The sequence below is a fragment of the Chelon labrosus genome (assembly GCF_963514085.1).
Source record: "Chelon labrosus genome assembly, chromosome: 19".
Taxonomy (NCBI): Eukaryota; Metazoa; Chordata; class Actinopteri; order Mugiliformes; family Mugilidae; genus Chelon; species Chelon labrosus.
In genome coordinates, this window is record NC_140352.1 from 9,132,548 (window position 1) to 9,144,298 (window position 11,751).

Sequence of the window (11,751 nt, forward strand, 5' to 3'; positions counted from 1 at the left end):
ACTTTTAAGTTTAATGTTCCCTGTTTTGGTTTGACTGGTTGTAAGGCATGTAGCAAAACACTATCACCCAATTCTGTGTTTCACCTTGTTAGTCAACTTCACTCCAACTCAGTACCACCAATTTTACACACACACACGCACGCACATGATTCAAACGTTAATGTAAATGAAACCTCTGATATTACAACCCTTCTAGCTGACGTGACCCAGGCAGAACAAATGGCCAATTTACAGTAGCAGATTAACAAGGACTCCTGACTGCAGACTAGCAGACCGGTGTGCAAGCAAGGTGGAGTGACAGCAGGGACGGCCAATCACACAAGAAACGGCAGAGCCAATCGAGGAGCTTGTGGGTGGGTCTAAACTAAGGGAAACAGGCTTCAGCTTGAGCGGCCGTTTTCCGCTTGGTCCTAGTGCTTGACGTGTCTCTGTTTGCTATAGCATAACATTGTTTTTGGATGGTAAAAAGTGCAGGGGACCAAAACAGCCTTTTGAAAAAGTGCAGGGGACATGTCCGACTTTCGAGAAGATTCACACCCAATCCTCATACAACCTGACAGTGCCTGAGCAATTTTGCAAAGACGAATGGAGTAAAATTGCAGTGTCCTGATGTGCAAGCCTGATAGCGACCTATCACTTTAATGGTGAAAAGAGACTTGGCGCTCATCTGAATGAAAATATGTTGTTGGTCAGGTTCACAGTGGGAGGAGAATGCTACAAATAGAAAGCAAAAAGAGTATGACTTGGTATTTAGAGCTCAACGAAGTCAAAAGTATGACATGAAGAACACACTGGAAGCCATTAAAAAATATCTGTAATTTGTTTTTTAGAAATCATGAAGAAAGCTGTGTCTGCCAGAGGTGAGTCCTTAAACCAAATCTCACACTGTGAATGACAGATTACAGTCTCTGTCTTCAAGCTTCCAGGAAGTTTGAAGGAATTTCTCAGTTATTGCACGTCTACGCAGTTTACGGAGCAAAAGGAATTTTGTTCTTGAATCTGGGCTTTCAGTCTCTTCCAGAGGGCAACAAAATACTTATGATCTGAGACATTACCTATTGTTGTATCATTAATTTGTTTTATTAAATTGGAGTTGGCAGAGGCAGCAGGTAGAGGCTGGCACTGGTAAGCTGCCGTCATCTGTCAACTCACCCACCAGAACCAGTTCAACAACATACCGGAGATAAGGTTTATGTGATACCAAGACACAACAGCCAGTAATAATAGAATTATATTAACGTCTGTATGCACACAAGCCTAAAGCCTTCTGTCTGAGAGATCTCTTGGTGAGATTTACTTTCTGGACAGTCAGTACTCTGAGCCACAATGTTTTCCACGGCCATGGTCTAATCACAATGTTCTTAGAGTCTCAGTGTTTTCCTTTTCTTTAGTCTCCTATCGATGATATACTAGTTCAGTGTCTATAAAAGGTATTTACCCCCTTGGATTTTCCTTTTTGTTACTTTTATAAATGGAAGTCAATATATTCTGGCTTTTCAAAGTGAAAACTGATTTCTGTAAAGTAGTGCCAACCAATTAAAATTATGTAAAATAAGTAATTGCATGGGTCCAGATTAAGCCAGTTGGTGCTAGAAGACTCATAATCAAATGGAGACACCCGGGTAGGAAAGGTCCAGTCCAGTCTGCTCTAGACAGATTGAATTTGTAAGCAATCACTTATTTTATGTCATATATTTTTTTTAATTCATTGACATTACTTCTCTTTTTAGTTTGATAGTGAAAAGAGATTTGGCGCACATTAAAATACGTTGTTGAGAATGCTACAAATAGAAAGTAAAAACAGTAAGACTTGGTATTTAGAGGTCAGTGTAGTCAAAAGTATAACATGAAGAACACATTGGAAGCCTTTAGAAAATATCTGTTATTTGTTTTTCAGAAAACATGAAGAAAGCTGCGTCTTCCAGAGGTGAGTCTTTAAATCAAATCTCACACTGTGAATGATAGACTACAGTCTCTGTTCTCGAGTGCTACTAGCTATACCTCTTTCTTTCTGTCAGAGCTGAATGCAGTACTTGTGGGATCAAGAAGTGCTCAGAAATATTATGTTGGAAACTTGATCCTGGGAAAAGAGACATTTAATCCTGAAGAAACATGTTGTTGTGAGAAGGGAGAAGCAGAAATATACAGAAGAGTCTCGTTGATCAAAGCGCCCGGGTGGCTGCGAGGATTTTGCCTCTGTGATACATCAGAACTTTTTAAGACAGAAGCAATCCTCAGCGTCACCCTGTGTCCACGGCAGCGGCATGGTTTTATCCTGGTGATAAATGCAGAAATGAGATTCAAAGATGCTGAAAAGAAGGCAACAATGGAACACATGCAGCATTTTTTTGGTGAGTCAGTGTGGGATCACACCATAGTGGTCTTCGTCCACAGACGCCATCTGGACCAGACTATTGAGAATTACATCAAGGGGGAAGGTGCACCACTCCAGTCAGTTCTGGAGGCATGTGGAAACAGATATCACAGTCTTTGTGATGAAGGCACAGGCAATGACATGAGGGTCAAAGAACTGTTTGAGAAGATTGACGCCATGGTGGCAGAAAACAGCTACTATGAAATGGACAGCACGCTGGTCCAAAGTGCCGAGGCAAGGAGGAAGGACGTGAACAAAAAAGCAGAGGACCTGCGTCTGCAGTCACATCAACAAAGAGAAACACTTAGAGCTCTCCTGACAGGTCAGCTAAGTTTGTTTGCTTTCATAACTATGTAGTATGTTAAATATATAGAGTTTTGAGTCCTATTTTGGCCATAATTTGTAGTGGTACAAACAAGATGACGTATTTTAGGACTCCCCAACGCCTTTTCAACTCCTGTTTTAAAAGAATACAACAAACAATAGATATTACATTACTTTCAGAGCTTTCAGTCCCGTCCCACAGTCTGGTAAAAGCTATTTACAGACCTGTTAACCCTTTATGGGACAAGGAACCATATATGGTAATTTCATTGATCTTGATTTTCAACATGAAAATTAAAAATTTAAAAAAATATTACAAAAGTGAAAAAGTCATCTTATCCCCTATAATAACACTCTAGGGTTGACATTTAGAATTCCCAAGTATTTCAATGAGTGCCCTATAAAGAGTTTATCATAGTTTACTTTGTTAGAAACTAAAATGTAGACTCAAACAATACCCAAGTTGCAACATTTACAAATTGTCATTTGTAATACATGTCTTGTTTTGCAGAGCCAAAACCCAACCTGAGAATCCTGATGGTAGGCTGGGTGTTTTCTGGGAAGAGCGCCTCAGGGAACAGTATCCTGAGATCAGATGGGTTTTGTTCTAGGAAAAAGACATTGAAAGCTTTAAAACAATGTTGTGAGGTGGCTGGAAGAGATGTTGTCATTGTAGACACTCCCGGGTGGTGGAAGATTTTCCCATCCACATTTAACCCTGCGTTTTTGAGGTCTGAGATTTTAGAAGGAGTGTCTCTCTGCTCTCCATCACCAAATGTCATTTTGCTGGCAGTGCCACTTGACACATCATTTACTGAAGAACAAAGAAGAGCTACAGAGAGGAACATGAGGCTACTTGGACAGAGAGTATGGAGACATGTAATTGTGCTGTTTACATTTGGGGACACTTTGGGGGACAAAACTATCGAGCAGCACATTGAAGGTGAAGGAAAGCCTCTCCGATGGCTTATTGGGAAATGTGGAAACAGGTATCATGTGATTAACAATACGAGAAAAGATGATGATCAGGTTACCAAGCTGCTGGAGAAGATGGAGGAGATGGTGGCAGGAAACAGCTCTTTTTACCTCAGTGCCTACCCTGAAACAGAAGATCCACAGCCTGAAGAAGATGGAAGTGAAGAATTAACTGAACCCAAAGATGAGAACACAGCTAAGGAGGTCATAGAGCAACTTATCATCGAATGGGATCGTAGGAACTGTGAGAAACACCACATCCTCAAAGGAAATGACAGCATGGAAATACCACCGAACAGTAAGTATCCAGAGATATTTAGAGAGAGATTTATTGATATAAACATTTTACATAGATCAAAATTTATGAAAATTCTTTTTTAGTGAATATTTAAGGATACTATTTCATCTCCACACATATATAACTGAAAACTGATAAAAAATAGTTTTCTGTAAGGAAACCTCATTCAATCAAAATAAATCAGGTAGTTCAGGGAGAACAGACTTAGTGGCACTAGTTACACATTGTTTTTCCTTCAGCGACATATTAAAATGTGTGCAGCAAGTAAGGCATATCAAAGAGAAACAGCAGTTAAATTGTTCATCAAGTCTTTTCTTGAGTCATTTACATGCCATTGCTGTTGCTGCTTACACAAATACTGTTTTCTCAGAGAAGCCCTGTACTGTAGTATATTTTTTAGTTTGATTCATTGTATAACACACGATTTTTGTATTTTCTAGTGAGTGACAATGACAATTCTGAGAATTCAGAAAGAGATGATGAAGAAGAAGAAGAAATGGATTACCAACACAAAAACGACCAATTCAAGACAAGAGCAGATGAAGATGAAGTGGGAGCTAACAATGTGAACTCATATATAAGACAGATGGAGAGAGAATGGAGCAGACGAGAAGCGGCGATGGAACAGGCAGGTTGGACATATTTCTCCAGTGCAGGTAAATAAATCAAGCTGGCTAACTTCTATAATATCTGTCATTTTCAGTTTTATAATGCTTTAACATTCCAGTTCTTTCCCGTAACTTTCACAATTTCCATAGCACGATCCGAGCCAGATGCTGATCAGTTGCTGAAATTGAGAGAAAACGTGTCAGCATGGTTGAAACGACTTCCAGATTCAGGCTACGGAGCTTCTATTTCCAGTGGGGGACCAGAGAAAGAAGCAGCTCAGTAACACTGACTTTTTGCACAGTAGTCATTCAGCATGGTCGGGACGTCCAGGCCATTTATAATTAAAAAAATAAAAAAATACTTAAACACAGTAAAGAGGAACATTATTTAGTTTACACTGTGAATTATGAAAGTAACCTACTATACGTATCGTACCAATCTACTCTATATCATTTTTAAAAAGCGAACTTTCTTTGGGTGTCTTAACCAAAATAAACAAAAAAAAAATTATTTGAAAACTTACTTAAACTTAAAATTTATTGTAAAGTTTTATTTATGTTTCTGATTAAGTTCTGTAATAATAACCTTGTCTTAGAGTACTTTTTGTTTTTTAACGTATGAAATAATCATTTTTTTCTATATCTTTCCTCGTGAGTCTGTGTACTCGGAAGCATGCTGACATGGTGGACGATGTGATGTGCACGATTGTTGAATACTAGGAAGTGAGATCTCAGAGGACTACTGTGTACTGTTGCATTTACATAGATAAAGACATCTCCAATGAAAAATAAAATCTATCCTTGAAATGTTTTTTTTCAGGTGTAGTGTCTAATTGCCTTTTCTGGATTCCTGCATAATGATAACTTCTTTAAGATAATTCTTTAACATAATTTGTTAAGATTGCAACTCCAGCGCCAAAGTGCCAAAGAGGCTACTTCTTCTGTAATAAATTAATGGAGTCAGGCTAGAAAATATGGCAAAAACATTGTCAAGCTTGAGGATGATTTACTTTAAGTATGATTTTCCTACAAAAGGACCATGAGTGAAGAAATATTTGCAGTGCTGTCATCTTAGGTATATCATAAAAATACTGCATATGTGATGTAGCTATGGACTGCTGTTGGTAGAGGTTTTAACCAAGTACATTTAATTATCAGTTTGAGGAAAGCCATAGGAGATAAACATATGTATTCCTGCTGACAAAGCATCATGTCCAGGACAAGAAAAGGGTCTCTGTGACCTAATGATGACCACCATTTATGGAAATGTTTGACTCTAATGTGGGAATAGTTGTTCTGAAATCCATGTAACGTCACAAGAGATATAAATGTTTGTGTAACCGAAACAATTTTGGTTTTGCTGCAATAAAGCTCTAAATTTACAATTCTCCCTGAGTTGAGTTTTTCTGGGATATTATACAACACTATCTGACTATAAGGCTATGGCTGAAGAAAGGGGCACCAAGCTACAGTACAAATATATTGTTTTAAAGGATCCCTTGTAAATATGTTTGTTTACCAGAAGTGCTCTGGTTTGAATTACGATCTGCTTAAACCAGATTTTTGTCCACTATTTTGTTCAATAGTCAGAATGTGATTTTGAGTGCCTTCAAAAATACAAATCACGAGAAACAAAGTATGTCCACTTTACATCAGTGGTGACAGAAAAAAGAGTGATCATTAATGCTAAGGGGATGCAAGGTGATAAATTTCCTCTCTAAGATGCGAGTTCCCACAACATAAACCGATATTAAAAATAAACGTCACAAAAAATCACAAGCTAGAAATGGTAGAAACCTGGCAACTGTGGACAAACTGTTTCTGCAGCCTTGTTTGGATGCCACACATTTGCAGCTGATAAGCCACTAGAGCAGAGCAGTCAGGAACAGGTCGAACAGGAAGTTAAAGCATTTCAACGTGTAAAGTTTTCCACTTGGCTGAGGTACATATATTGTGCAGAATGTGTTGTAACAGTCTCAGAGAACGACATTACAAACCAAAAACTACAACATGCGGCACACATTTTACCCAAAAAGCAGCCCCAATCCTCCAGAGAGCACTAGTCTGGTGACCAAAGAAGCTGAGCAACATATTGTGTTGGTCCTCCTAGGGGCTGTACGACTTAAGATTTTCTACAGTCAACTGTTATGTGATGAAAGTCAAGTTGATGCAACTAGTCGCTGGTGGCGTCAATAATAAAAACACAGAATAAAATAATGCTTTGCAACAATGAAATCTATATTCCTGGCCTGAACACTGACCTGAGAACAGACAGCTCATGCCCTCGTACTGTGTGCTGCAGATATGTATTGAACGTTACTTTAAAAAAGTAATTATAGTTACTCACTACTTGTTCCAAAAAGTAACTGAGTTAGTAACTGAATTACTCTACAATAAAAGTAACTCGTTACCAGGGAAAGTAACTATTTGCGTTACTGTTAAAAAGAAAAAAAAGTTGCTATATGTCAAAGAATTTGGATTTTTTTGAGCAGTTTTCACAAGTCAGTTGAAATGACTAGAACAGACAGGTGTTTGTACATAACTTTCGATATTTATATATATATATTTTATGATTATATTTATATTAAATTTATTTTTATAATATTTATATTTCGGTAGGGTTTAGACGGCGAGCTGTCATCTGTGGTGGAGGTATCGGTGTTTTTGGCCACTAGCTTTGTAAATGCGTGTGTCGTTGTGAGATGCTTCATTAAATTAGAGTTGCTTACAACGGATGTCGAGAAAGTCTACGCTCCTGGACATAATGTACACATTACATGCACGTTCCTCCCTTTGACCACAATGAATTTTTTTATTTACTGAAGTAGTGCTTATATCTCCACCTTGAAAATGCCAACTTTTCATCGGATTGCTCCTGACTCGCCCTCTCTGCTGCTTCGTCGAATCTCTGTTTAGCTGTTGTGTGTGTGTGTGTGTGTGTGTGTGTGTGTGTGGCGCGTGTGCTGGCATGTGTGTAAAACCACTGGCTCTGATTGGCTACCATGAAACATGACTCTGCCTTAGCCAATCATAATCGCTTACCTCGTTATTAACCCACCTCCTCACCAGCGGTGAGCCAGGGGTGCGTTCGGATTACACAGTTTATTCAATCAATGCATAGTAACGCACCGCATTTAACGTCCAGTAACGTTAACGGTGTTGTAACGACGGGAAAAGTAATTAGTTAGATTACCCCGTTACTGAAAAAATGACGTCGTTACCTAACGCCGTTCTTTTAAACGGCGTTATTCCAAACACTGATTGTACGTGTATAAAACAGGCTCCAACTCAGCACCATCAATAGCATTTAATAATACTCCACAGTGTAGAAAAACCTTTAAGTCCTGTGAGTTGTTGTTGTGAAGTGGGCCTCCACGGACCAGACTTGTTTGTCCAGCACATCCCATAGATCAGGGATGTCAAACTCAAATACATAGTGGGCCAACATTTAAAACCTGGACAAAGTCGCAGGTCAACATTGATATTTATTGAAAAAAATCTTCCTCCAGATATAGCAATGAACCTTTTCATATGGACCTAAACAAGTTTTGCTTCAACACTGATTCAGTGTATGAAGATTCTGGGATGTACAATTCTTATCAATGTGATGCTCCTTTATTTTGGTGTCTTAAAAGAGTGTGATTATTAAAAGAGTGGTATCTATGTAAAATACTGTTGATCACTTGTAAAATAAAACAAAAAAGCTATAACAAAGTGTTGGTATAAAACTGATTTCCAAGCCTTAACCAATGGATGGGGAGAGTAAAGGAAATGTTTATCAACAGAGGAGCCCCCATGTATTTTGTCGGTTCCTTTTTTTTTTTTTTTTGACAGCTTGTTGTCAACTTGTCTTCCCTTAAATTGAAATTACTACATAAAAAGTATCAAAAAAACCCAAAAAACAATAAGTAAACTAGACACAAAAACACCCAAACTGAACAAAAGTCCAAAATCGAAGCTCATGGAAGAACAATGAATTACATCTGAGACAGACCAACAAATCCAAGTCTATATCCTGACATTCTGCTTCACCACGCAATCTTTTCTACCCCAGGATGCTTCAGTTTAAGGGTCACTTGGGGGGAAGAGAGGCTTATCTGGCACAGTCTCTTTTGATACTTTCTTGTTCGTTTTATCACTTTTGCCACAGAAAGTCAGTTTACTTTTTCCAGTTGTATCCGACATTTAAAGTTGTACCCTTCCTTCTTAAAACCTTGTGATATTAGTTTTCCTTACACTTTCACCTAACCTTTTCTTCTCATACACACATGCAGGGAAAGAGTCCCACTCGCTGTTTGTCAGTTTTGACATGCCCTCTTTCATCTCATTTCATTTCATCCCCCACTGTGCCATTCTAATCTGGAAGGCCTTTTAATCTAATCTGTTTGCCTTTTGTGTGTGCAGTACACGAGGAGGATATATATATATATATATATATATATATACATATACATATACACTATATTACCAAAAGTATTCGCTCACCCATTCAAATGATCAGAATCAGGTGTTCTAATCACTTGGCCTGGCCCCAGGTGTATAAATTCAAGCACTCAGGCATGCAGACTGTGAAACAAGACATTTGTGAAAGAATGGGCCGCTCTCAGGAGCTCAGTGAATTCCAGCGTGGAACTGTCATAGGATGCCACTTGTGCAACAAATCCAGTCGTGAAATTTCCTCGCTCCTAAATATTCCACAGTCAACTGTCAGCTCTATTATAACAAAATGGAAGCGTTTGGGAAAAACAGCAACTCAGCCACGAAGTGGTAGGCCACGTAAAGTGACGGAGAGGGGTCAGCGGATGCTGAAGCGCATAGTGCAAAGAGGTCGCCGACTTTCTGCGCAGTCAATTGCTACAGAGCTACAAACTTCATGTGACCTTCAGATTAGCCCAAGTACAGTACGCAGAGAGCTTCATGGAATGGGTTTCCATGGCCGAGCAGCTGCAGCCAAGCCACACATCACCAAGTGCAATGCAAGGCGTCGGATGCAATGGTGTAAAGCACGCCGCCACTGGCCTCTAGAGCAGTGGAGACGCGTTCTCTGGAGTGATGAATCACGCTTTTCCATCTGGCAATCTGATGGACGAGTCTGGGTTTGGAGGTTGCCAGGAGAACGGTACATTTCAGATTGCATTGTGCCAACTGTGAAATTTGGTGGAGGAGGAATTATGGTATGGGGTTGTTTTTCAGGAGCTGGGCTTGGCCCCTTAGTTCCAGTGAAAGGAACATTGAATGCTTCAGGATACCAAAACATTTTGGACAATTCCATGCTCCCAACCTTGTGGGAACAGTTTGGAGCGGGCCCCTTCCTCTTCCAACATGACTGTGCACCAGTGCACAAAGCAAGGTCCATAAAGACGTGGATGACAGAGTCTGGTGTGGATGAACTTGACTGGCCTGCACAGAGTCCTGACCTGAACCCGATAGAACACCTTTGGGATGAATTAGAGCGGAGACTGAGAGCCAGGCCTTCTCGACCAACATCAGTGTGTGACCTCACCAATGCGCTTTTGGAAGAATGGTCAAAAATTCCTATAAACACTCTCCTCAACCTTGTGGACAGTCTTCCCAGAAGAGTTGAAGCTGTAATAGCTGCAAAAGGTGGACCGACATCATATTGAATTCTATGAGTTAGGAATGGGATGGCACTTCAGTTCATAGAATGAGTAAAGGCAGGTGAGCGAATACTTTTGGTAATATAGTGTACATATATATATTATGGCATGCCGTTCAGGAAATTAATCTTTGAATATATGGAGTGAACCTTGAATATATGGAATGAATCTTGAATATATTGAATGAAACTTTGAATATATTGAATGAACTTTGAATATATGGAATGAATCTTTGAATATATTGAATGAACTTTGAATATATGGAGTGAACCTTTGAATATATTGAGTTTCATTCCATATATTCAAAGGTTCATTCAATATATTCAAAGATTAATTTCCTGAACGGCATGCCATAATATACACATATATATATATACACATATATATATACTTTTTTTTTTTTTTTTTGGTGGTAACTCCATCAAACGAAGACATGCCGGCCGCCGTGTTGTGACTGAGTCGCGTCTGTTTTGTGTGCTGCCAAAGATGCAAACATTATCCAACAAACATAATGCTGTGCAATCTTCTACTCACCTAGTTGTGTCTATTAGAGCAGAAGACCACGATATCAGCAGGTAATCGTCAACAGACCCATTTTCCTAAAATCTCCTCTCCATGTCCTCCATTTCCTGTCTTATGGCAGCTATTCTCTGCTCTTCCCATTCTGGTCTGTCGATCTGGTTTTTCCCCCACTGAGTTTGAAATCCTTGAGAATGTAAGAATCTACATTACTCCCTTCACATGTGAAATCCTACATTCAGCAGTGCAAACAAGTCATCTACTAAAGCATGAGATTTGATCCGCAGCAATTTCCTTTAAATTAAGCAAATCTTAGACAATTTTGACAGATAAAATGAAAGATAAGCCTGTTCTGTCTGTATTTTTTGCACACCTGGGGGCTTTTGAATCTGCAAACATCTAAGGAACAGCCTGATCAGCGTTCAGGGTTAAAATGTACCACATCATTTAACTAAAATTGGCTCTGCCGCATTTCATGTTACCAACGCAATAATACGTATCAGAAAAGTATTTCCTTAACAAAAAAAACAGCCCTGGTCTGAAAATAGTTGGAGATAAATTCTGTTTACTGCAGTTTTCCCACCCAGTGTGAGACTGTCGACACTGAAAAGGAGTGCGTTTTTTTTGTTGTTTTTTTTAAACAGCTCAGTATGCTGCCTAAAAATTGGCAGCATTGATTATTTTCTGAAATTATCTTTTTATCTTTCAGTAAAAAAAAAAAAAATAAATTCTGCTTTTCCTTTTATTTTTTTCTTACCTTGGTGATTGCTCCCAAACTCTACCAAATCATTTTATATGCGGTTGTAGTTATAATCAATACTTTATATTAATAGGGAATCATGTGACCACTTACGTGTGAAATATGTTGCTGTGTGATGAACTGATTACTGTACCATGCGTTTCCCCTTTCAGTTCCTTTCATTTTGTTTTCTCCGGTCCAGAGCTTTATTGTTTTGGTTCACTCTTACAGCAGGATATATGGTTTCATCATGCAGGTGTTTACATAGTCAGGGAAAGATACCCAACCAAATAGTA

The 11,751-nt window shown here is 38.9% G+C and overlaps 1 protein-coding gene across 1 annotated transcript; it reads left to right on the forward strand.

Annotated features, from left to right (window-relative positions):
• The first annotated feature begins 372 nt into the window (after positions 1-372).
• LOC311504441 (GTPase IMAP family member 8-like) lies at positions 373-5,952 on the forward strand. The gene is made up of 6 exons (XM_084567536.1): positions 373-860; positions 1,898-1,927; positions 2,019-2,696; positions 3,210-3,971; positions 4,412-4,627; positions 4,730-5,952. Exons 1-6 carry the CDS (start codon positions 836-838, stop codon positions 4,861-4,863), a joined length of 1,845 nt encoding a protein of 614 aa, XP_084423662.1. The 5' UTR covers positions 373-835; the 3' UTR covers positions 4,864-5,952.
• Positions 5,953-11,751: the final 5,799 nt, after the last annotated feature.